The sequence below is a fragment of the Cetorhinus maximus genome, chromosome 23 (genome assembly GCF_964194155.1).
Source record: "Cetorhinus maximus chromosome 23, sCetMax3.hap1.1, whole genome shotgun sequence".
Taxonomy (NCBI): Eukaryota; Metazoa; Chordata; class Chondrichthyes; order Lamniformes; family Cetorhinidae; genus Cetorhinus; species Cetorhinus maximus.
In genome coordinates, this window is record NC_135901.1 from 50,901,084 (window position 1) to 50,926,154 (window position 25,071).

Here is a 25,071-nt window from a genome sequence, read left to right on the forward strand (position 1 = left end):
CAAAAATGAATCATTTCACACCTCTCTGAATTAAATTTTATTTGCTACTTGTCTGCCCATTCCACCATCTTCTCTATATCCTCTTAAAGTTTCTCACTATCCTCCTCACTGTGAACACAACTTGAAAATTTGGTTTCGTTTTCAAATTTTGAAATTTTGCCCTGCAGACACAAGTCTAGGTCATTAACATATATCAAGAAATCAGTGGTCTTAAAATTGACTCCTTGTGATCCCACTGTCTACTTTTCCACAATCTGAAAAAACAATCATTCTCTATGCGTGTTGTTTCCTGCCGCTCAGCCAATGCTGCCTCTGCCCCATGGTCTTTAACTTTATTGACAAGCCTGTTACTTGGTACTGTATCAAATGCCTTTTAGAAGTTCATGTGCACATCAATTGTGTTACCCTCATCAACATTCTCTGTTGCCTCATCAATAAAACTCAAGCAATTTAGTTCAACACGATTTGTCCTGAACCAATCCGTGCTGGCTTTAATTAACCCACAATTGTACAAATAACTTAATTTTGGCCTGAATTGCCGCTTCTAAATGCTTTCCCACGTCGAGGTTAAACTGACTGATCTGTCAGTGCTGGGGTGATCCTTCCATTTAAGATCAGTAAGGATTTAATATTAGTGAGAGGAAGTGTGAGGAAAAAGCGAGAAGTGATGAAATTGTAACTACATTTGAAGACACTGATAAATAGCTCAATAATTAATCAGATTTCAAGACATAAAATACTGGTAAAAATCTAAAGTATGATTAAATGAATTAAATTATTAATAAGTGTCAGTCAGAGTGCTTGGAATGGAGAAACGAACAGTACTGAATGCTTAAAATATGAAATGAAAACAGTAAAAACTGAAAACACTCAGCAGGTCTGGAAGAATCTCTGGAGAGAGAAACAGAATTGACGTTTCAGGTGTAAGAGCAAGTGAAAGCGGGGAGGTGGGGAGAACAGAAGGGAAGGTCTCTGAAAGGCTGCAGGGCGAGATAGATTAGGTTTCATGATGCAAGGTCAAAGGGAGTGGTAATGGGACAAGTGAAAAGACAAAAGATGTGTCGATATGAGGCGTGAATTGCACCATCACAACCGTCTGATTGCAAAGTAAAGAAAATAAGAGAAATGAGAAAGGAAAACAAGGACGAAAAGAAACAAGAAACAAAATGGGGGCAGAGATTATGACAGAAAATTGTTGAACTCAATTTTGATTCTCCAAGTCTGTAAAGTGCCTCCTTTTGATCTGGTAATGAACTGTTACATTTCTACCCATGCGCAGTTCAGATGAAAGGTCACAGAGTTGTCACGTTAACTCTGTTTCTCTGTCCACAGATGCAAATCTGCTGAGGATTTCCAGCATTCTCAGTTTCATGACGGGATTGTAGACTGTGAGAGTTTGTAAAGGTAGAGATTGTCCCAAATTAATTTGCCACATCGACAACAAATGTCTGGGCCTCATGACACTCCAGTCTCACTACTTTACTTTATATTTGGGTCTGGGGGGAGAATGTTCACCGTTTTGTATTCAGTCTAGGGGGAGAACGTTCACTGTTTTATATTCGGGTCGTGTGAGCATGAAAAGAAGAAGCTTGAGGACAGTAGCTGCATTTTTGGTCTGACTTTATACAAAATAAACTATCCTGGTGTGAGGAGCAAACATTATCAGATTTGCTGCAGTCAGTGAAGGCGAGTTTGAAGCTAAATCCTGCGATTCTGTAAATTTAAACTAAAAGCAGACAAGCAGAAATCTGCTGATGGTTAAAGGGGCAGGGGTGGTTGTGGGGGGAGGTGTCCGGAGGAAGTCTGACACACACAGCATAGGGTGAGCAGGGGAAAGGGGAGGAATTACTTGGTTAAACGTTGGGTGCCAGGGACAATAGCAGAAGGTGGGAATCACTGGGAATGGAGCAGCGGAATAGACACATCAGAGAATCATAGAATGTTGCAGCACAAAGGGGGCCACTCGGTTGTTCGTGTCTGTGTTAGCCCCCTGAAGGAACAATTAACCTAATGACACGTCCCTGCCTTTGCCTCGTAGCCCTGCAACTAAACAAGATTAAACAAGTCTTAAACAAAACTTGTATGAAACAAGATGTTTACGCAAAGGGGGAGCAGAAAGAAAGAAAATAAACTTGTTGACATGGTGAATGAGGGTGGGGGGGTGGGGGGGGGAGTTGGGGAGGGGATGTGCAGGATAATGTACCTGTGCAGGTTAGTGAGGATCCCCAAAGTTCATCAGCCGTCTGCATGCAGTGTTTATAGGGCCCTGGGGGAGGGGAGGAAGAGTCCATTTTGGACACAGCACAGGGCGGGAGGTCACCCCTCCCCCACTCTCCTGGTGACACAAACGACTCACCTGGGACTGTCCCACACCTGGGCCGAGCGGGGGTCAAGGTGCAGGAAGCTGCAAGCTGATAGGTTGAGCTGTGAACTGGGCGGAGTTGGGGATTTGAGTGAGAGGTCTGGGGCTATGTCAGAGCAGTCACTGCTCCCCCTTTCCTCGTGGATGTTTCACTGGAGTCGTGTTGGTGAGTGTTTCTGAACCCTGTCTCACTATTCCGGGAATGGAGGTGGATTGGAGGTTGTTGTGAGTGTTGGATTATATTGTTTCTCCTCATTCTTCCCGCTTCTCCAACTCCCAGTTCCAGGCTGCAGGTCCCGGTGATTTTGGATGCCGGGAGGTTGTTAGTTTTGGCAACAAAAGCAGAAAATGCTGGAAAAACTCAGCAAGTCTATCAGCATCTGTGGAGAGAAAGACAGAGTTAACGTTTCGTGTCCGTATGACTCTTCTTCAGAGTTATTTTGTTAGTTTCGGCATTGGTATGGGTGCGCAAGTGCATAAACGCGGCTTAATTCTCCTGTAATAATGGCGGCTGATCCTACCCTGAATGCACCGCGGGATCGAATACGGTCTATCTCCATCAGCAGGGACCCAACCCGCCTTCATTTCACTATTTTGAATTTAATTTTCCATTTTCCGTGTAGTCTGCAAGTCCGTTTAAGTATTCCTTTAATTTGCTGCAGTTCTTCACCTTCTTACCTCTCACTGCGCCATTGTTGCCATCTGCAGATTGCGACAACCGACCTTCGATAAGAAAATTAACAACTTTTAGATAGAGCGGTTTCTGGGCCCATAGCATTGTGGGAACTTTGGCCGCCATTACTCATCGTCTGCTGCTGAGCGTTTTCGTGCAGTCTGCAGGCAGGTCAGTGACCTGAGCCCCTAGCTCTGTTTCTTAATCGGCTTATGCTGCCTGACGAGCTGGATATTTGAAGTATTTTATATTTTCATTTCAGATCCAACATTGCAGAGTTTTGCTTTCGTTTCATTGTTTTATAGGACTGAGTTTAGAAACACAGGCAGACCAATTCGGATAAAGTCAAAATATTGGGGATGCTGGAAGTTTGAAATCAAAACAGAAAATGCTGGAAAAAAAACTCACCTGGTCTGACAGCAGCTGTGCGGAGAAACAACCGAGGTTTTTTGTTAACTCCATTCTTGGGATTTGGGCGTCAGTAACAAGAGCAGCAGATATTGTCAATCCCCAGTTGTCTGTTGGTCAGGTGTTGGTGGGCCTTCTTCCTGAACCGCTGCAGTCACTGTGGTGAAGGTGCTCCCACAATGCTGTTTGGTAAGGAGTTACAAGATTTCCACTCAGCGATGATATATATCCAAATCATCAAGGACAAGTTGTATTTATGTAGCACCCTGGATATAATAAAACCTTCCAATATGTTTCACAGGAATATTATGTTGCAATATTTAACACTAAGTCACATAAGCAGGCATCAGGGCAGATGATCAGTGGCTTGGTCAAAGAAGTAGGTTATAAGGAGCGTCTTAAAGGATGAGAGGGAGGCAGAGAGGTCCAATGAGAATATTTCAGAGTTTATGGCCTGGGCAGCTGAAGGTTTGGTCACTAATGGTGGATCAATTGAAATCAGGGATCCTCAGAAGGCCTGAATTAAATGACTCCAGATATCTGGGAGGGATGTAGATTGGAGGATATTATAGAGATAGTGAGGGTGAGGTCACTGAAGGATTTGAGAACAAGGATTAGAATTTGAACATAGCGGAGCTGCCTAACGAGAAGCCGATGTAGCTCAGTGAGAACAGGGGGGTTGGATGAACAAGTCTTAGTGCGAGTAAGGATAAGGGAAATGGAGTTTTAAATGACCCCACCTTTATGTGGGTAGCTCGTAATAGTCCAGTTTAGCGGGAACAAAGGAAAGGATGAGTTTCAGCAGCAGATAAGCTGAGGCAGGTGTGAAGTTTGGCAAAGTTACTGAGGTGCAAACAGGCGGTCTTGGTGATATGTAGTTAGAGGCTCAGCTTGGGGTGAAATATGACACCAAGATAGTGAATAGTCTGAAACAAAAATAAAAATATCTGGAAAAACTCAGCAGGTCTGGCAGCATCTGCGCAGAGGAACACAGTTAACGTTTCGAGTCCGTATGACTCTTCAACAGAACTAAGTAAAAATAGAAAAGAGGTGAAATATAAGGTGGTTTAATGGGGCAGTGAGGTGGGGGGGGGGGGGGGGGGGGAGAGGGGGGGGATGCGGAGTGGGACAGGTAGAGCTGGATAGAGGGCCAGTGATAGGTGGAGATAACCAAAAGATGTCACAGACAAAAGGACAAAGAGGTGTTGAAGGTGGTGATATTATCTAAGGAATGTGCTAATTAAGGGTAGAAAGCAGGACAAGCAAGGTACAGATAGCCCTAGTGGGGGTGGGGTGAAGGGAAGGGATCGAAATAGGCTAAAAGGTAGAGATAAAACAATGGATGGAAATACATTTCAAAATAATGGAAATAGGTGGGAAAAGAAAAATCTATATAAATTATTGGAAAATATAAGAGGGATCGGAAAGGGGGTGGGGATGGAAGAGTGAGTTCATGATCTAAAATTGATTGTTGAATAGTCTGGTTCAGTCTCAAAGATGTCAGAGAGATGGATGGCATTGATGGTTAGGGAGTGGAGATTGTAGCTGGGACTGAAGACAATGGCTTCAGTCTTCCCGATATTTAAATGGAGGAATTTTCTGTTCATCCAATATTGAATGTCTATCAGGTCAGGACAGTTTGTGACTTGGAGGTGATTATATTTACAGACACCTGCTACCCTGGTCCTTCTAGCTGGTAGATGTTGCGGGTTTGGGAGATTCTGCCAAAGCTCTGGTAGAGTTGCAGATGTGTAACATCCCTCTCCTCCACGCCCTGGCTCTCCCATCTCCCTCTCTTTCCTCCCCTAGATTTTGGAGTTTTGTATTGGCCCTGTCCAGTCGGTGGGTTCCCTTTCCTAATAGGCATTAATGAATCCATTGGGTCTGAAAGCTTTCATTGTCACTTTTTCCTCGTGCCAGTCCCACAAATTACCAGATTCATTCAGCTCAACTTCATAAGCTGCCTTTGTGTTTTTGTGGGTTCTCTCTCACTCCCTTTTACCTGTTTTAAACTACTTTCACAGGGCTTGCAGTCCAGAATCTCAAACCCAACATCACATCAGGATCTGACGGTGTCGCCCAATTTATCGTAACCCAAATATGATCGAATTTTGAACATGGAAGTTAAAAGCCTTGTTCACAGTGGGGAGAAACCGTATACATGCTCTGTGTGTGGACGAGGCTTCAGCCAATCAAATGACCTGTCGAACCACAGCCACAGTCACACTGGAGAGAATCCATGGAAATGTGGGGACTGTGGGAAGGGATTCAATTACCCATCCCAACTGGAAATTCATCGGCGCACTCACACTGGAGAGAGGCCGTTCACCTGCTCTGAGTGTAGGAAGGGATTCACTCAGTCATCCCATCTGCAGACACACCAGTGAGTTCACACTGGAGAGAGGCTATCTACCAGCACTGTGTGTAAAAAGGGATTTGCTGATTCATCCAACCTACTGAAACACCAGCGAGTTCAAAGTCAGGGGTGGCCGTTCATCTGTTTTGAGTGTGGGAAGGGATTCATTCGGTCATCCCACCTGCTGAGACACCAGCGAGTTCACAAGTAACTGCTTGGGTTGGATTTAGTTCCTAATGATATTGTTGTCTGAAGCATATTCATTGGAGTGTGTTTCTGCTGATGTTAATAATCTCCAGCCCAGTTATAGATTCTGGATAAAATTCAAATAAATCAGCTTTGCATTAAACACAGTGTGTTGAGTCTTTTTAATATCTTGAACACAAGTTTGTTCCTTTTGAAGGGCTCTCCCTCTCGCTTGTCTCCTCCATCCTCACCTCCAGGAACAATGTGAGGATCCCATGGAGCTTCTTTGTTTCTAAGATTGAGACAATCCGATCAGCTGCCACTGCTGCTTCCATCCCTTCCACTGGCCCAACGGGACAAACTGTGTCTGAAGATCCCACTTGCCCAAGCCCTGAACACACATTTTTCATGAGTTTCTCTCCCGTCATGCCCTCTCAGTGCTCTCTCACCACCTGCTCCATTGACCCTATTCCCATTAAACTATTGACCAAACGACCTCCCCATGCCTACTGACATTCACAACAGTTCTCTCTTTTCAAGTACTGTCCCGCTCTCCTTTAAATCTTCCATCATTACCACTGTTGTTAAAATAACAAACTCTTCATTTCTCCATCTTTGCATGCTGCAGCCCCATTCCCTGCCTCACTTTGCTTTGAAAAATACTTAAACGTTTTGTAATCTCTCAAATCCGTGTCCATCTTTCCCTGAACTCCAGGTTTGAATCTCCAATCAGGTTTCTGCCCCGCCACAATTCCAGAACAGTTATTTTGAAAGCTATATGACTGTGACAAAGGTAAACTTTCCATTCTGGTCTTTCTCGACCTGTCTGCGGTGGGTCCCTCTCTCACTGGCCTTGGTTTCCATCTATTGTTCTGAATGATTAACAGCATTAACCTTCTCCCTAAACTGTCCAAACCCTTCTGCCGGTTCATTTATTGAAACTAGGGAACCTTCTTGTTCTAATGGTGTCATTCCATGTCTGCATTCATGCCTTGAAGTCAGCCCTTGAATTGTGTGTACATTGTTTCATCATGTTCGCACATTTCAGTAACAAATGTTGAAATGTCTACTCCACCCCCACAGGGTTTCATCTGTTTAAAGTCACAAATAGAAAGGTCCTGTTTTCTTCTGGAGTTTGAGAGAAATTAGCTTTCAGAATGATGCAAGGTTTCAATCAATGAGGGAGATCCGGGATTAGCCCCGCCCCTCGTTCACTCCGATTGGTTGGAGGACCAGCCTCTCCTACTCGCCTATCCTGCCCCACCCCCTCTTCCTATTGGCCCGAAGCTGCCATCAATCAGCCGGGCTTGTGAGCTGTCAGGTGAGAGGTCAGTGTCGGGGGGCGGGGTTTACAAATCCCGAGGGCGGTCCCAGAGCCGAATGTGAACCAATGACCATTCTTCACTCTCTTCCGGCTTCTCTCCGGCACCAACCTCAAGCAGAGAGCAGGAGACTCTGAGCATGCGCCGTTCACCCGGACAACCCGCAGCAGATAGAGTGGTTTCTGAGGCGCACCGGATTGTGGGTAATCAGGCCGCCATTAGAGACAGTGTCTCAGTTAATCTTTATCTGAACCTGGGGAATAGAGGATGGGGTTTCTGTTAGCATAGGGGCTGAAGAATAATAAATACCATGTTCGAGCTCCAAAGCTCCAGGGTTGATATGGGGCAAAAAGGGAATTTACACAAGGGGGCAGACATATAGCTGAGGTATTAAATGAATACTTTGCACCTGTCTTTAGCAAGGAAGAAGATGCTACCCAGACCATGGTAAAAATGCGAAGTAAATCCGACACTAGATGGGCTTAAAATCGGGAAAGAGGAGGTATTGAATATCTTATCTGTATTTAAAGTTGTTAAGTCGCCAGGACCAGATGTGATGCATCCATGGATACTGCAAGATGTGAGTTGAAATTGCGGAGGCACTGGACATAATTTTTCAGTCTTCCGTAGACTCAGGGGTAGTCCCCAAGGACTAAAAATTGCAAACTTTACACTCTTGATCAAAAAAGGGCGTAAAGATATGCCCAGCGACTACAGACCAATCAGGTTAACTCCTAGAAACAATAATTCTTGACAAAGTTAATCATCACATGGACAAATGCAGGTTGATTATGGAAAGCCAGCATGGATTTCTTAAAGGAAAATCATGTTTAACTAATTTGATGGAGTTTCTTGAAGAGGTAACAGAGAAGATTCATGAGGGCAATGCTGCCACTATGGTGCACATGGACTTCCAAAAGGCATTTGTTGAAGTACTGCACAAAAGATTTGTGAGAAAAGTTAAAGCTCAGGTTACAAAAGGGACAGTAGAAACATGGTTACGGAATTGGCTGCATAACAGGCAACAGAGAGTAGCAGTTAGTGGATATTTTTTGCAGTGGAGGAAGGTTTGTAATGGAGTTCCACAGCGGTATGGTTATGGGACCATTGCTTTTCCTGCCATACATTAATGACCTAGATCTTGGTGTAAAGGCAACTTATCAAAATCTGTGGATAATACAAAACTCAGAAAAATCACAAACTGTGGGGAGGATATTGTAGAACTTCAAAAGTACATAGACAAGTTGGTGGAATGGGCGGAGAGGTGGCAGCTGAAGTTCAATCCAGAGAAATGTGAGATGATAAGTTTTGGCAGGAAAAGACAGTATAAATTAGGGGCTACAACTCTAAAGGGGGGTGCAGAAGCTGAGGGACCTGTATGTATATGTGCCTAAGTCATTATAGCAGGGCAGGTTGAGAGAATGGTTAATAAATGATACAGTATCCTGGATTTTATGAATAGGGGCACAGAGTACAAGAGAAAGGAGGTTATGCTGATCTTGTATAAGACACTAGTTAGACCTCAGCTGGATTATTGCTTACAGTTCTCGGCACTGAACTTTAGGAAGGATGTGAAGGCATTGGAGAGAGTATAGAAGAGGTTTACGTGAATGGTTCCAGGGTTGAGAAACTTGAGTTATGAAGATAGATTGGAAAGGTTAGCATGGTGGCATGAGAGAAAGGATGCTCAGAGGAAAGTTGATGGAGGCATTCAGAATCATGAGGCGTCTGGACAGAGTCTATAGGAAGAAACTGTTCTGACACGTGAAAGGATCAAGAATGAGAGGGCACAGATTTAAAGAAGTTATTCAAAGAAGCAAAAGCGATATGTGGAGAAACTTCTTATGCAGCATTGCAATTAAATTTTGGAATGCACAGGTTGAGAGTGTGGTGGAGGCAGGTTCAACTGAAGCATTCAGGAAGGAATGAGACTGTTATCAGAAACGGGAGGACGTAAAGGGTAAGGTGGGAGAATGGGCCTAGGTGAGTTACTCTTTGGGAGAGCCAGTGCAAACACGATGAACCAAATGGCCTCCTTCTGCATCATACCAATTGTGTGATGTGGTAAAAATTGTTGGTTAATCCTGACAGTCAATCTCTATCTCTATGTCTGTAAGAGACCAATAGGCCATTGTTCTCCCAGTTTACATTCTAACAAGAAGTTCCAAATGTTTGTAGCACTGTGATCTTGTTGTGTGCTCAATAACATAGTCAGTCTTCTCTGTCAATCTTGTGCAGAAGAGCTGATGTAGGTAGAATAACTTGGTCTGTATGATACAGTCTGTGTGAGAGTGATTAGAATATGATTGTGTCATAGTTCGGTGAGACCTGATCGCTTACTGAGTGAGTGAACCTGTATAAATGTAACTCAGGTAAACACGGCTTGTCACAGTCCAGTGAGTTCTGATCACTGACTGAGTGAGCGAGTCTGTATAAATTAGTGATTTTCTGCTAACATAGGGATTTCAAAATAAGGATGATTAATATCCAACTCCTACCATCTGCATCCTGCAAGAATGGAGCTGTTGGCCAATGTTCAGTAATTAATCTGTTTCAATAAAGTCTGTCACACATTAACACAAAATTGTTCTGCTGTGCTCTATTTTTTAACATGAATTGGCAAACATTTTTTACCTCTATGAATTTGGGTTGTGGACTGGAACGTCTTCACTCTTCTCTGTTGATCTTATCCAGAAGGGCTACTCTGGAAAGAAGGGCTTGGTCTGTAAGATATGGTCACTGTGAGAGTGAAAATGGAACATTTTTATATCAAAGTTCAGTGACATCTGATCACTTACCGAGTGAGTCAGTCTGTGAAAATGTAACTCAGGTAATCACAGCTCCAGTAGGTGATTCTCTGGTTACAATGAGATTGATAAGAAAGGAATCAGGAGCTTGCAGTCCAACCCAGCAGGGCACCAGTGGAGAGGCATTGGAGGAGGATGGTTTGGTCAATGGTGTCAAAGACTGTGGACAGGCCGAGAAGGACTGTGAGGGAGAGTTTGCCTTTGTCACATTCACATCAGATGTAACCTGTGACTTTGAGAAGAGCTGTTTCGATACTGTGACAGGGGCAGGAATATTATTGCACGGATTAAAACATGGAGTTCCAAGAATGATGAGCATGGATTTGGAAGGTGACAAGGGTTTGGGAGAGGGAAGGGTGGAAAAAAACGGAGAGGTAGTTTGCAAGGACATTGGGGTCAAGGGTTGGTTTTATTGAGGAGAGAGCGATGATGGCAGATTTGAAGGAGAGGGAGAGCCCTTCAAAGTAATTATGTGTTTGAGATATTAAAGAGACTCAACACAGTGTGTTTAACACAAAACTGATTAATTTAATTTTTATTCGGAGTGAGAACCATGATGACAGGGCTGGAGTTTATTAACATCAGCAGAAACAGGCCCAAATGAACATGGCTCAGTTTGGATGTGATTAACAGCAAAATCCAATCACTGCAGTTATTTGTGAACTCGCTGGTGTTTCAGCAGGTTAGCAGACTGAGTAAATCCCTTCCCACACTTGCAGCAGGTGAATGGCCTCTCCCCAGTGTGAACTCGCTGGTGTGTCAGCAGGTGGGATGACTGAGTGAATCCCTTCCCACACGTGGTGCAGGTGAAGTGCCTCTCCCCTGTGTGAGTGTGCTTGTGTGTCTGGAGGTGGGATGACTGAATGAATCCCTTCCCACACTCAGAGCAGGTGAATGGCCTCTCTCCAGTGTGAGTTCGCTGGTGTAAAATGAGTTGAGATGATCGCCTGAACCCAGCCCCGCAGTGAGAGCACCTGAATGGTCTCTCATCAGTATGAACAAGTTGATGGGACATCAGTTCCCCGGAACTTTTAAAGCACTTCCCACAGTCTAGGCATTTAAACGGTCTCTCATCAGTGTGAATTCGTTGATGTGTCTGTAGGTGGGATGACTGAGTAAATCTCTTCCCACACTCAGAGCAGGTGAACAACTTCTCCCCAGTGTGAACTCGCTGGTGTCTCACCAGGTTGTTCGAATGGGCGAATCCTTTCCCACACTCAGAGCAGCTGAATGGCCTCCCCTCAGTGTGAGTTTGTTCATGTCTCAGCAGGCTGGATAACTGAGTGAATTCCTTCCCACACTCTGTACAGGTGAACGGTCTCTCCCCAGTGTGAATTCGCTGGTGCCTCAGCAGGGTGGATGAATCAGTGAATCCCTTCCCACACTCCGTACAGGTGAATGGCCTCTCCCCAGTGTGAGTGTGCTGGTGTATGGTGAGTTCAGATGCTCGCCTGAACCCAGTCCCACAGTGAGAACACCTGAATGGTCTCTCATCAGTGTGAACACGCTGGTGTGCCAGCAGGTTGGATGAGTCAGTGAATCCCCTCCCACACTCGGAGCAGGTGAATGGCTTTTCCGCAGTGTGAACCCGCTGGTGTATCACCAGGCTGGATGACTGAGTGAATCCTTTCCCACACTTGGAGCAAGTGAACAGTCTCTCACTCGTGTGAACTCTCTGCTGCCTCAGCAGATTGGATGAATTAATGAATCCCTTCCCACACTCAGGGCAGGTGAACGGTCTCTCCCCAGTGTGAACTCGTTGGTGTGTAAGCAGGTTGGATGAATTAACAAATTTCTTCCCACAATCTGAGCAGGTGAACAGCCTCTCTCTGGTGTGACTGTCCCGCTGAGTTTCCAGCTGAACTGTATCAGTGAATCCCTTCCTACAATCTGCACATTTCCATGACTTCTCCCCATTTTGACTGCATTTATGTTTTGATGGGTCTGATGATCGGCTGAAGCCTCGTCCACACACAGAGCATGTGTACGGTTTCTCCCCACTGTGAACGGTGCTTTTTCCTTCCATGTCCATAAACCGATGATATTCAGAACTCGTTAAATTGGGCGATTCTATCAGATCCTGTTGTGATGTTTGGTTTGAGTTTTCCGACTGCAAATGCTCCCCTTCTAATCCCCTGTGAAATTGATTTAAAACAGGAAAAAGGGAGTGAGAGAGAACCCACAGAAACACAAAGACAGGATGATGTCTCCTCAGGGGCGCAGGTTTCTGCCCTGGGTCTTCATAGGACTGAAAAGACCCACAGATCTTTGGACACAGGGGGCAGGACGTGCCACGAGGTAGCAGAATTCGGGAAGCAGGATTTGCTTCCTTTTCTTTCTTTCTCTGTCGCCGCTCTGCCTCATCAATAAGACATTGGGACTCAAAGGGTATTGCAACTTGATGGACAAATTTTCTCCATTCTGAACAATGGGAAGCAGGCTCCTCCCACTCATTCAAAACCTTGCCCCCTACAAAGATGGCGGCCCCGCATGCGCCCTGCTGCACATTGCTCCCAATAAAGATGGTGGCCGATAACTGGGCCGGATTTATGGGGGTTGCGGCCCCCGTTCCGTGCAAGCGGGCGACCGCAAAGTTCAATTTTGGGGTTTTCTGATTGCACAACAAGTTGGCCAATCCGCTCCACCCACGCGCCCAATCGACCGCTCCCTCCGCCCAACTATTTACTTCCTTACCGATTACGGGTCCGAGAAGCGTCTCTCCATCGCCATTACTCACACTGCGCATGCTTCACTCCCAGCCCGGTCCCGCCCCTCATTCACTCCGATTGGTTAGAGGACCAGCCGCTCCCGCTCGGTCCTCCGTTTCCGCCTCCTCTTCCTATTGGTCTGGAGCTGCCGTCAATCAGCCGGGCATTGTGACGGTTTCAAATGGTGAGAGCGGCACAGACTCAGCCTGACTTGCTGATTCTTGGCAGCATTTTCTGTTTGGGAATTAGAGCTAGAGATGGATTTAAAAAGGGAGACAGAGAGAAAACAGGGAATTATAGACCAGTCAGACTGACGTCGGTAGTGGGGAAAATTCTAGGGTCCATTATAAAAGATTTAATAGCTGAGCACGTGGAAAGCAGTGGCAGAATCAGACAGAGTCAGCATGGATTTCTGAAAGGGAAATCATGCTTGACAAATCTACTGGAATTTTTCGAGGATGCAATGAGTAGAGCTGAGGAGGGGGAGCCAGTGGATGTGGTTTATTTGGACTTTCAGAAGGCTTTCAACAAAGTCCCACCTAAGAGATTGCCGTGTAAAATTAAAGCGCGTGGGATTGGAGGTAGTGTACTGAGATGGATAGAAAACTGGTTGGCAGACAGGAAACAAAGAGTAGGAATAAACGGGTCTTTTTCTGAATGGCAGGCAGTGACTAGTGGGGTACCACAGGGATCGGTGCTGGGACCCCAGTTATTCACAAGATATATTAATGATTTAGATGAGGGAACTAAATGTAAAATCTCCAAATTTGCAGATGACACAAAGCTGGGTGGGAAGGTGAGCGGTGAGGAGGGAGCAGAGATGCTTCAGTGTGATTTAGACAAGCTGAGTGAGTGGGCAAATGCATGGCAGATGCAGTATAATGTGGATAAGTGTGAGGTTCTCCACTTTGGTAGCAAAAACAGGAAGGCAGATTATTATCTGAATGGCTATAAATTGAGAGAGGGGAATGTGCAACGAGACCTGGGTGTCCTTGTACACCAACTGCTGAAGGTAAGCATGCAGGCGCAGCAGGTGGTAAAGAAGGCAAATGGTATGTTGGCCTTCATAGTGAGAGGATTCGAGTACAGGAGCAGGGGTGTCTTGCTGCAATTATCTCTTGGTGAGACCACACTTGGAATATTGTGCGCAGTTTTGGTCTCCTTATCTGAGGAAGGATGTACTTTCTATAGAGGGAGTTCAGCGAAGGTTTACCAGACTGATTCCTGGGATGGTGGGACTGACATATGAGGAGAGGTTGAGTTGATTAGGATTATATTCGCTGGAGTTCAGAAGAATGAGGGGGGATCTCATAGAAACCTTAAAAATTCTAACAGGACTATGCAGGGTAGATGCAGGAAGGATGTTCCCAATGGTGGGGGAGTCCAGAACCAGGGGTCACCAGTCTGAGGATACAGGGTAGACCATTTAGGACTGAGATGAGGAGAAATTTCTTCATCCAGAGGGTGGTGAGCCTGTGGAATTCGTTACCACAGAAAGTAGTTGAGGCCAAAACATTGTATGTTTTCAAGGAGTTAGATGTAGCTCTTGGGACAAAAGGGATCAAAGGATATGGGGAAAAAGCAGGAGCAAGCTGTTGAGTTGGATGATCAGCCATGATCATAATGATTGGTGGAGCAGGCTCGAAGGGCCGAATGGCCTACTCCTGCTCCTATTTTCTATGTCAGATCCCCTTTGTCTGGGGGGGATTCACACTCATTTCCCTAATTCACTGATTATCACGTTTATTTAACATGAGAAAGTCCCCAGTTCAATCCCGGCTGGAAGCTTTGTGTTTACAATTGTTACTGAGGAGGCATTAACAGTGAGTTTAGTTTCATGTCGAACAGGGTGACAGTTATTGTCTCATTCTTTAAAAACTCCTTCTTCACCTTTAAACAGGGAACGATAATTCAGAGAAAACTGATCTACTGTGACCCTGAAACAAGATACTGCAGATGCTGGAAATCCGACCTCAAAACAGAAAATGTTGGAAACACTCAGCAGTTCAAACAGCTTCTGTAGAGAGGGAAACCGAGTGAATGTTTCAGGTCGGTGATCTATCAACCAAACTGGAAGGATTTAAAGATTGGGGGACACCGTGTCGGAAGACAGGGGCAATGCGTCGGGAGACGGGGCATGTATACTGTACACGTTGTTCACCTTCATAATTCACAACACTATTCCTGATGTTCATGAGCTGCCTCACTTTCTTTCCCATTAATTCCATTTGCTGATCTATCAGTAATGGACTTGCTGCCATCTCGAACAAAACTGTTTTCACCACTAAGGCTCCGCTGGTATTGAATAGTCTTCATGACATCATCACACTGGGACTGGATGACATCATCGCACTGGGACTGGATGACATCATAAGAGTCCATTGTTTCTTAATGACTCACATCAATAACAGGAGGAAATATTAATAAACCTGAGCACATTATCTAGGCTGACACTCCAGGGTGACATTGACAGAGACAGCATCCTTCACAGGGAACTTGTGGAGGCTCTGGTCACAATCTTCCAATCCTCCTTATACTGTAGTGGTGTCAAAGGACTGACAGATTGTAAATGTTACACCCCTGTTCAAAAACACAGCAATTCCAGTACAATCAGCTTCACATCAGTGGTGGGGAAAGGCTGGAGCCAATAATCCAGGACAAAATCAATTTGCACTTGGAAAAGTATTGGTTATTTCCAGCATTTTCTGTTTTTAATACCGAGACTTCCCTGGATCCCAAGAGGCTCTCTGGGAGGTGAGGGGAGCTGGGAGTTGTCCATGAGGGTAACCAGAGATCTGAGAACTGAAAGGAGAAAAGATCCAAAAATGGAGCAGTCAGTAACAGGACATCAATTAGTCTCCTCTTATCCTGGAGAAATCAAGGACTCGACATACTGTGTGCTTGAAACAAAGCTGATTTATTTAACAGACATCAAGATATTAAACTCCAGCCCAGTTACAGGGATTATTAACATCTGTAGAAATAAACCCCAACTGTCAGAATGAACATGGTTCAGTTCAGGATGTGATTAACAGTGACAGTAACAGGAGAATTGAGAATATTAAGGGGAACTGTGGGTAAATAGAAATTATTTCCACTGGTTAGGCAGTCGAGGAATAGGTGGTACAATCTAAAAGTTAGAACCAGAGCCTTCAGGAATGTAATTATATAGGATACATGACAAGCCCAGCCAATCCATGCTTGTGTTTATGCTCCACTAGAGCCTCCTCCCATCTTTCCTAATCTCAATCTATCATTGTAACCATCTATTCTCGGCTCTCTCTTGTGCTTGCCGAGCTTCTCCATAAGTAATATCGGATGTGATTTCATGATTGGACAACACTTATTAAACAATCCTGATTGTGCTAAGAATTACATCAACAAAGAATTTAAGATTATCAGTCAGACTCTCAGTGTAGCTCAGTTACACGTGTTAGAAGCTACACACGTGGTCCTGTCCTTTGCCAAAAAAAAAAACAATTCCATGCACTGTGCCTTTTAACTAAACAAACACGATACCATTCACTTTAACCACTCCCAGTAGCGAGTTCCACTTTCTCACCACTCTTTGGGTGAAGAATTTTCTCCTGAATTCCTTATTGGATTTCTTGGTGACTATCTGATATTGATGGTCTCTAATTATGCTCTTCCCCACAAGAGGAAATGTTCTCTCTGTATCCACTCGATCAAAATCTCTCATCATTTTAAAGACCTCGATTAGCCTCAGCCTTACTTTCTCAAGAGATAAGCGACCAAGTCTGTCAATCCTTTCCTGATATGTTTACCTGCACATTTCTGGTATCATCATTATAAATCTCATCTGGGCCCTATCCAGTGACTCAATATCTTTTTCTATAATATGGTGACCAGAAGTGCCCTCTTCATTCTGGCTGGTAAGATTTAGGTTCGGGAGTCACAGATTACCAAAAAACAGGGTCGAGCTCATAAGTGATTTGAAAGTAGTTCACTGAGAAGCAAAAGTTTAAATATGATGTGTAAGCTAAATAGACAGGAAAACACACGACCCGTGACAGGTGAGAACAGTTTACCAGTCCCAGAGAACAAATGGACGGATGACACAGAGTGAGTGCTGGTCTCTGTAGCTGGTGGTGACAGTCTCCTGTGAACGGTTAACTGGTGTGAGCCAGAGTGTGGCTGTTGGGCTGAAGCCAGTGTGGATCACGTCAATATCTCTGTGCTCTCAAGAGCCTGTTTTAACCTTTCCACAGACAGTTGGTTTATGTATGGGTCATGAGATCCAATCCTTTCAGGGCCGATGCTAGAGACATGTCCTTGGCAGAGATAACAGGCTTGTTCTGTGTTTGTCAGCCAGCAAGCTGCTATGGAAGCTTTCTTCATAACAGAGAGACTGATCCATTCTTCTAATATTCCATACACTTCTGAACATTTTATAGGGTTATTAGACAGTGATTTCTTACAGTCCATTACTTGGATTGAACTTGTCTCCATTCCCATGCCGAGGGGATTTCTGTATCCGGCGGGAGGGGTAACATTTGGGAATTCTCGATTCTCCACCAATTCCCATTCCCCTTCTTCCTGGTGGATAATGGAGGTGTCACTGTGAGTAATGTGCAAGTCAGTAAGAATTGTCAGCAAGGATTAATCAGCACTTTCTAATTGGAGATGTTAATCAGTGGAACCTCTCAGGCACTGAATTGTAGAGCTCGTACCAAAGATCAATTTAGGATTGAAGTAAAAGTTCAGAATCTTGTTGTAAACTAATTTCTGATGAGAGTTCCTGAATTATGGGGTAAGATCAGAGACCGCGGTTCTTAAAGGGACACTGCAGCCCCGAGAACACAATCAGATATAGATCCAGAATATTAAACTCCAGCCCAGTTACAGGGATTATTAACATCAGCAGAAACAAACCCCAACTGTCAGAATGAGCATGGTTCAGTCCTGGATGTGATTAACAGCAACCATAACAGCAGAATCCAACCCCTGCAGTCGCTTGTGAACTCGCTGGTGTGACTGGAGGTTGGATAACTAAGTGAATCCCTTCCCACACTTGGAGCAGGTGAATGGTCTCTCTCCCATGTGAACTCGCTGGTGTATCAGCAGGTGGGATAACTGGGTGAATCCCTTCCCACACTTGGAGCAGATAAATGGTGTCTCTCCCATGTGAACTCGCTGGTGTATCGGCAGGTGGGATAACTGGGTGAATCCCTTCCCACACTTGGAGCAGATAAATGGTCTCTCTCCAGTGTGAACTCGCTCATGTCTCAACAGGGTGGGTAAATGAGAGAATCCCTTCCCACACTCGGAACAGGTGAATGGCCTCTCCCCAGTGTGAATTCGCTGGTGTGCATTGAGGTTCAATGAAGCCCTGAATCTCTTTCCACAGGAGGTACAGCTGAACGGCCTCTCCTTATGTGAATTTGGTGATGTTTCTGTAGGTCAGAGGACCCAGTGAATTCCTTCCCACATATTGTGCAGATGAACTGTCTCTCTCCAGAGTGAACCCTCTGATGTGTCAGAAGGTTGGATAACTAAGTGAAGTTCTTCCCACACAAGGAGCAGGTGAACGGCCTCTCTCCAGTGTGAAGTCGCTGGTGTCTCAACAGGTTGGATGAAGACCTGAATCTCTTTCCACAGGAAATACAGCTTCAGCAGGTCAGAGGACCCAGTGAATCCTTTCCCACATACAGGGCAGGTGAACGGTCTCTTTCCTGTGTGAACTGGCTGGTGTCTCAGTAGGCTGGTTAACTGTGTGAATCGCTTCCCACACTCAGAACAGGTGAATGGTCTCTCTCCAGTGTGTAACCGCTGGTGTGTTAGAAGTTGGGATGATTGAGTGAATCCTTTCCCACATTCCGGACAGGTGAATGGCCTCTTTCCAGTGTGAACTGGCTGGTGTTGCAGTAGGCTGGATAACTGAGTGAATCCCTTCCCACACTCGGGGCAAGTGAACAGCCTCTCCCCAGTGTGACTGTGTCGATGGGAAGGACAATTGAATCCTTTCCTACAGTTCCCACATTTCCACGGTTTCTCCATGGTGCAAGTGTCTCTGTGTCTCTCCAGGTTGGATGATCAGTTGAAGCCTCACCCACACAGAGAACACGTGTACAGTCTCTCCCCGCTGTGAACGGTGCAATGTTATTTCAGGCTGTGTAACTGAGAAGTCAGTTCACTGGAACACCCACTCGGGTGTGTGTGTGTCTCGGTGCTTTTCCAGTCACACTGATGTTTGAAATCTTTTCCCACAGGCAGAACAGACAAACATTTCTCCTTACACATTCAAAGGCCGGTGATATTCAGGTCCTGATGAATCAAGTGACTCTGTCAGATCTTGATGTGATGTTTGGTTTGAGTTTCCCATCTTCAAGTCCTCCCCTTCCGATACCCTGTAAAAGGAGTTTACAAAAGTCATCACTGTCAGTACAGGATAGAAATTCAGAACAGACAATTCTAGTTTCTATGGACCATTTTTTTCCTGTCTCCCCCCAAATCTGCAAATCCCCGTCCCACACACTCTCCCTCCTCCCTGTGCTGAAACCAAACAGCTTTGGACAATTCTTTCTGTATTTTTTAAACAAATTTCTACAACTGGAAATAACATGTTTGACCATTCACTTCAGTGATTACTCGTGACAAAACATTAATCTGAAACCCCCTGACCGACCATACAGAAGAGCAGACGTTAACCTTGTGTCCAAAACTTACTGTGTGGAGATTTAATGCGTGATCATGAAGGTGGTTTCTCCAAATCTCCCAGGGTTTCTCTCCTTTGTCTCCGTCTCTAAGTTAAACCTGAGATCAGTTCCATTGTTCATCCCAGTTCCTGCTTCTCTTCCTGATGACTAATTAACCCCAATTAAACACTGAGAAGACTGAAGACACTGTTTTCAGTCCCTGCTCCAATCTCCATTTCCCAGATACCAACTCCATCCCTCTCCCTGGGAACAGTCTGAGATTAAACAACTCTGTTTACAACCTCGGTGTTACACTTGATCTCGAGATGAGTTTCTGACCTCATATCTGTGCCATCACTAAGATTGCCTGTTTCTACCCCTGTATTATCACCCGAGCTCACTCTGTCTCAGTGAATCTGCTGCTGAAACACTCATCCCTGCTGTTGTTACCTCCAGACTCGACTATTCCAACACACTCCTGGTTGGTCTCCCACATTTTACCCTCTGTAAAGTTGAAGCCATCCAAATATCTGCTGCCTGTGTCTTCACTCACAGTGAGGCCATTTCCTCTAACACCCATCTGCTTCCTGACCTGCCTTGACACCCGGTCAAGTAGCAACTTGGTTTTAAAATTTTCATTCTTCTTTTCAAATACCGCCAAGGCCTCATTCCTCACTAGCTCTGTAATCTCCTCCAACCCCACAACCCTCTGGGATATCGGCACTGCTCTAATTCTGGCCTTGGCTCCACCATACCTTCAGTTCTCTCATCCCCAAGCTCTGAAATTCTCTCCTTTCACCTCTCCCTCTGTCTACCACACTTTCCTCCTTCAAGACATTTGAGTATTAATAAAAAGAGACACTCCGTCAAAATTTTCTATCTTGTGCTCATCAGGACAGATGCAAGAACACCAAATTTCAAAGTTATCAGTTGGGTTCGTAATGTATCTCACTTACACTAGCGGGGAGCTTCATATATTAATACACAGGGACCTGTCCTCTGCAGGCAGAACCAACAAGTCCATGTATAGGGTCTTTTGTTGAATTAAACAAAAGCACGGGCGACAATAGCTCCCTGCTGTATTCTCCATGGCAATGAACAATCAGAACTGACTGGCCAACCAATCAGCACCCTTCTTTCATGCAGAAATATTGTTGCTCCCTTTGAAATTTGGGATTCTTGCATCTGTCCTGAGTGCAAGTCGAAAATCTTTGACAGCTTGTCTCTTTTTTCAGTAATACTCAAGTTCTGTACAACCAAGCAGTTATTTAAGACTCTCCTTAAAACTCCTTGCCCAAGTTTTCTGGTCACCTGCCCTGATATCTCCTTCTGTGTCTAGATGTCACACTTTGTTTTATAATTTCCCTGTGAAGCTCACTGGGATGATTTATGATGTTAATAGAAGTTGTTGTTGTTTCTGACTGTTACCCTGATCTCCTGTTTTACAACAACCCATTGATTTCACACCAAACTCTATCTCTGATTTATTGTCCTTCCCGCGGATCATTCATCCGGGCCTGCAGCCTCTGTAAAGATGGCGCCCACGCATGCGCTCCGTTAGACATTGCCCCTCACAAATATCACCACCTTCAACACCTCTTTGTTCGTTTGTCTGTGACATCTTTTGATTATCTGCTTCTATCACTGCTTGCTTGTCCCTACAACCACACCACCACCCCCCCACTTCTCTCCCACCCCCACTTCTCTCCCCCCCACCCCTACTTCTCTCCCCCCCCACCCCTATTTCTCTCCCCCCGAACCCCTACTTCTCTCCCCCTCCCCTACTTCTCTCCCCCTCCACTTCTCTCCCCCCACCCCCCTACTTCTTTCCCCCCACCCCCCTACTTCTCCCCCCCACCCCTCTACTTCTCTCCCCCCACCCCTCTACTTCTCTCCCCCCACCCCCCTACTTCTCTCCCCCCACCCCCCTACTTCTCTCCCCCAACCCCCCTACTTCTCTCCCCCCACCCCCCTACTTCTCTCCCCCCCACTTCTCTCCCCCCTACTTCTCTCCCCCCACCCCCTACTTCTCTCCCCCCACCCCCTACTTCTCTCCCCCCACCCCCTACTTCTCTCCCCCCACCCCCTACTTCTCTCCCCCCACCCCACCCCCACACCTTAAACCAGCTTATATTTCATCCCTCTCCTAATTTTACTCAGTTCTGTTGAAGGGTCATGAGAACTCGAAAAGTCAACTCTTTTCTTCTCTGCCGATGCTGCCAGACCTGCTGAGTTTTTCCAGGTAATTCTGTTTTTGTTTCGGAAGAGGAAGGCCGAGCGAGATCGGCTGGTCCTCCGACCAATTGGAGTGTATAAGGGGCGGGGCCCAGCTGAGGCGAAGCATGCGCAGTACCAGGATCTTGTCCAGGATGAAGACGGTTGGGTTGAAAGTCCAGCGGGTAAGAAAGGGCCGAATGCAGGAGAGGAATGGAGCCGGAGGGTGGACTGGGAGGATCCCCAGTGTAGGACTCCAAAGCCGGATTAGAAACTCCCCGAGCCGAGTTTTCACCGAGTGCTTGGAAACTCCTTTTCCGGGGGTTAGAAGGGGAGGATTTACACACAGCAAACTCAAACCAAGAGAAATGTTTGTCTCTTCTCAGTTTCTCTACTGGACTGACAGTGATGAATTTTTTTATAATCTCCATTTTACAGTATACTAAATAGGTAGGATTTACAAACGAGGAAACTCAAACCAAACGTCACATCAAGATCTAACAGTCACTCGATTCATCAGGACCTGAATATTATCGGACTTTGACCGTGGAAGGAAAAACGTTTGCCTGTTCTGTTTGTGGGAAAAGATTTCAGGTATCAGTGTGACTGGAAAAGCACGAATATATTCAAAATACTGCTTAGATCGCATCTCAACCACTGTAATTACAGCACAGGAAGAGGCCATACAGCCCATTGGGTTTATGCTGACTTTCTGTAGAGCAATCCAGTCTGTCACATTCCCCTGCTGTATCCCCAAAGCCCTGCAAGTTTATTTCCCTCAAATGCCGATCCAATCTCCGTTTTAAATCATTGATCATCTCTGCTTCCTTCCCCCCCTCATAGGCAGAGAGTTCCGGGTTATTACCACTTGCTGTGTAAAAAGTTCCACCATGCATTTGCCCTGTATCTATTGGCCATAACTTTCAATCTGTGTCCCCCTAATCTTTGTACCATCGCCTAATGAAAACAATTTTTTCTTTGTCCACCTTGTCTAAACCTGTCACAATCTTGTCCACTTCTATCAAATTTCCCCTCAACTCTGCAACTCCAAGAAGAACAACTTCAGCTTCTCCAATCTCACTTTGTAACCGAATTCCCTTTTTACTGGAACCATTCTGGTAAATCTCCTCCGTATCCTCTCAAGGACCCTCACCCCTTTCCCAAAGTGTGGAGACCAGAACTGGATGCAATACTTTTGTTGTGACCTAACCAGAGCTTTATAAAGGGTCATCTTATTTTCCTGATTTTGTACACATATTTGTGGATGAAGCCCAAGATCCCATATATTTTGATAACTGCTCTCTCAATTTGCCCTGTAACCCCCAAACGTCTGTGCACATCAACCCCCAGTTCCTCCTGTCCCTGCACTCTCTTTGGGACTGTACCATTAAGGATCTGTTGCCTCTCCCTATTCCTTCTGCCAGTATTCATCATCTCACCTTGAGGGTTGTCTTCCCTGGAATTTAGAAGATTGAGGAGGATTTTTTCAAAGTGTTCATGATATTAATTGGACATGGTGTGGTAGATAGAGGGGAACAATTTCCATTGATTGGGGAATCCAGAACTGAGGAACATAGTCCAAAAATTAGAGCCAGACCTTTCAGGAGTGAGATTAGGAAAATCTTCTTCAGGTAAAGTTGGGAGAAGTTTGGAATTCTCTTCCTGAATTGGCAGTTTATGCTTGATCAATGTTCAGTTTCAATCTGACTTTGATAGATCTTTGCTAACCCAAGGTGTAAATTAAGGCACATGAGACAAAGGGTTACAGATCAGCCATGACCTGATTGCATGGTGAGACAGGCTCGATGGGCTAAATGGCCAACTCCTGGAATCAAAGAAACTTAGAGCACAGAAGGAGGCCATTCAGCCCTTTGTGCTTGTGCTGTCTCTTTGAAAGAGCAGTCATGTTTAGCCCCACACACCCACTTTCTGTTTGTAACCCTGTAAGTTCCTCAATCCCAAATCCCTGTCAACTCCCTTTTAAAATTCCTGATAGAATCAGGTTCCAGCACCTTTCCAGGTAGAATGTTCCAGAGCCTGACAACTCTCTGTTGGTGCAGAAACTGCTGAACTCGATGTTGAGTGTGGAAGGTTGTAAAGAGCCGAATCGAAAGATGAGCTGCTATTCCCTGAGCTCCCATTGAGCTTCATTGGAACAGTGCAGGAGGCCAAGGACAGAGAGGTCAGAGTGGGAGTGGGGCGGAGAATTAAAATGACAAGTGACCGGAAGCTCAGGGTCAAGCTGACAGACTGAACGGAGGTTGTTCCACAAAGATCACCCAATCTGTGTTTGGTCTTCCCAATGTAGAGCAGATCACATCGTGAGCAGTGAATACAGTAACTAAACTGCAAGAAGTACAAATAAATCAGTTTGGTTTCATCTTTCAAAACCATGAGAACGGCCCGAAGACAGATAATTAATTTGAACAATGAAGGTTCCAAAGTGAAGCAAACTGATTGTCAGAATATTAAACTCCAGCCCAGTTACAGGGATTATTAACACCATCAGAAACAAAGCCCAACTGTCAGAATGAAGATGGTTCAGTCCTGGATGTGATTAACAGCAGCAAAAACAGCAGAATCCAACCCCTGCAGTCAGTTGTGAACTCATTGGTTTCTCGTAGTTTGGATGATCAGTTAAATCCCTTCTCACATGTGGAGCAGGTGAATGGCCTCTCCCCAGTGTGAACTCGCTGGTGTGTGTCCTGCAGGTGATGGTTTTCTCATGCACCAGCTGCCCTTGTATTCTGGGTGCTGTGGGCTGTGAGTTGGGTTGATTCTGTCAACGTGCTGGTTGAGTTACAGATATGCACAGTCCATTTCTCATGCCCCCTCCTCCGCCTCTCTCTTTCTTTCTCTCTTTCTCTCTTCCCACATAGACCAGTCTTATGTAGGCCCAGACTGGGTGGCAGGTTCCCTTCCCTGAAGGACATCAGTGAACCAGTTGGGTTTTTATGACAATCCGGCAGTTTTCATGGTCACTTTTTCCTAGTGCCGGCCCCACAAATTCCAAGATTCATTCAGCTCAGTTTCACAACCTGCCTTTGTGTTTTTGTGGGTTCTCTCTCACTCCCTTTTTCTGTTTTAAATCAATCTCACAGGGTGTTAGAAGGGGAGGATTTGCAGTCAGGAAACTGAAACCAAACATCACATCAGGATCTGAAGGAATCGCCCAAATTATCGTGACCTGAATATCATCGGATTTTGAACATGGAAGGAAAATGCCCCGTTCACAGTGGGGAGAAATCACATGAGTGTTGTGTGTGTGGACGAGGCTTCAGCCAATCGTCTGACCTATTGAAACACGTGCACCAGGGAGAAACTGTGGTAAAGTGGAGATGGTAGGAAGGGATTTAGTTCCCTTTCCAGGCTCGAAACA

The 25,071-nt window shown here is 45.3% G+C and overlaps 1 protein-coding gene and 1 long non-coding RNA gene across 7 annotated transcripts in view; one reads left to right on the forward strand and one right to left on the reverse strand.

Annotated features, from left to right (window-relative positions):
* LOC144698290 (uncharacterized) overlaps positions 1-6,148 on the forward strand; it is a 493,807-nt gene extending 487,659 nt beyond the window's left edge. For 4 of the 6 annotated variants that reach the window (XR_013580481.1, XR_013580479.1, XR_013580483.1 and 1 more), the window contains exon 2: positions 5,468-6,148. This is a non-coding gene — a long non-coding RNA (uncharacterized LOC144698290). Of the gene's footprint in view, positions 1-1,332; positions 1,405-3,474; positions 3,633-5,467 lie in introns of those variants that run through there. The other 2 variants (XR_013580482.1, XR_013580480.1) reach the window with 2 other exon arrangements.
* Positions 6,149-10,685: 4,537 nt separating this feature from the next.
* Positions 10,686-12,844, reverse strand: LOC144698551 (uncharacterized). The gene is made up of 2 exons (XM_078570485.1): positions 12,816-12,844; positions 10,686-12,036 (listed from the first exon to the last, which is right to left on the reverse strand). Exons 1-2 carry the CDS (start codon positions 12,842-12,844, stop codon positions 10,767-10,769), a joined length of 1,299 nt encoding a protein of 432 aa, XP_078426611.1. The 3' UTR covers positions 10,686-10,766.
* Positions 12,845-25,071: the final 12,227 nt, after the last annotated feature.

Coding starts and splice junctions, on each gene's coding strand:
- LOC144698551 (XM_078570485.1), bottom strand. CDS start 12,844: ATGGCGATGGAGAGACGCTTCTCGGACCC. Junction 12,037..12,815: donor GAGAGACGCTTCTCGGACCC/GTAATCGGTAAG, acceptor ACATAAATGCAG/TCAAAATGGGGAGAAGTCAT.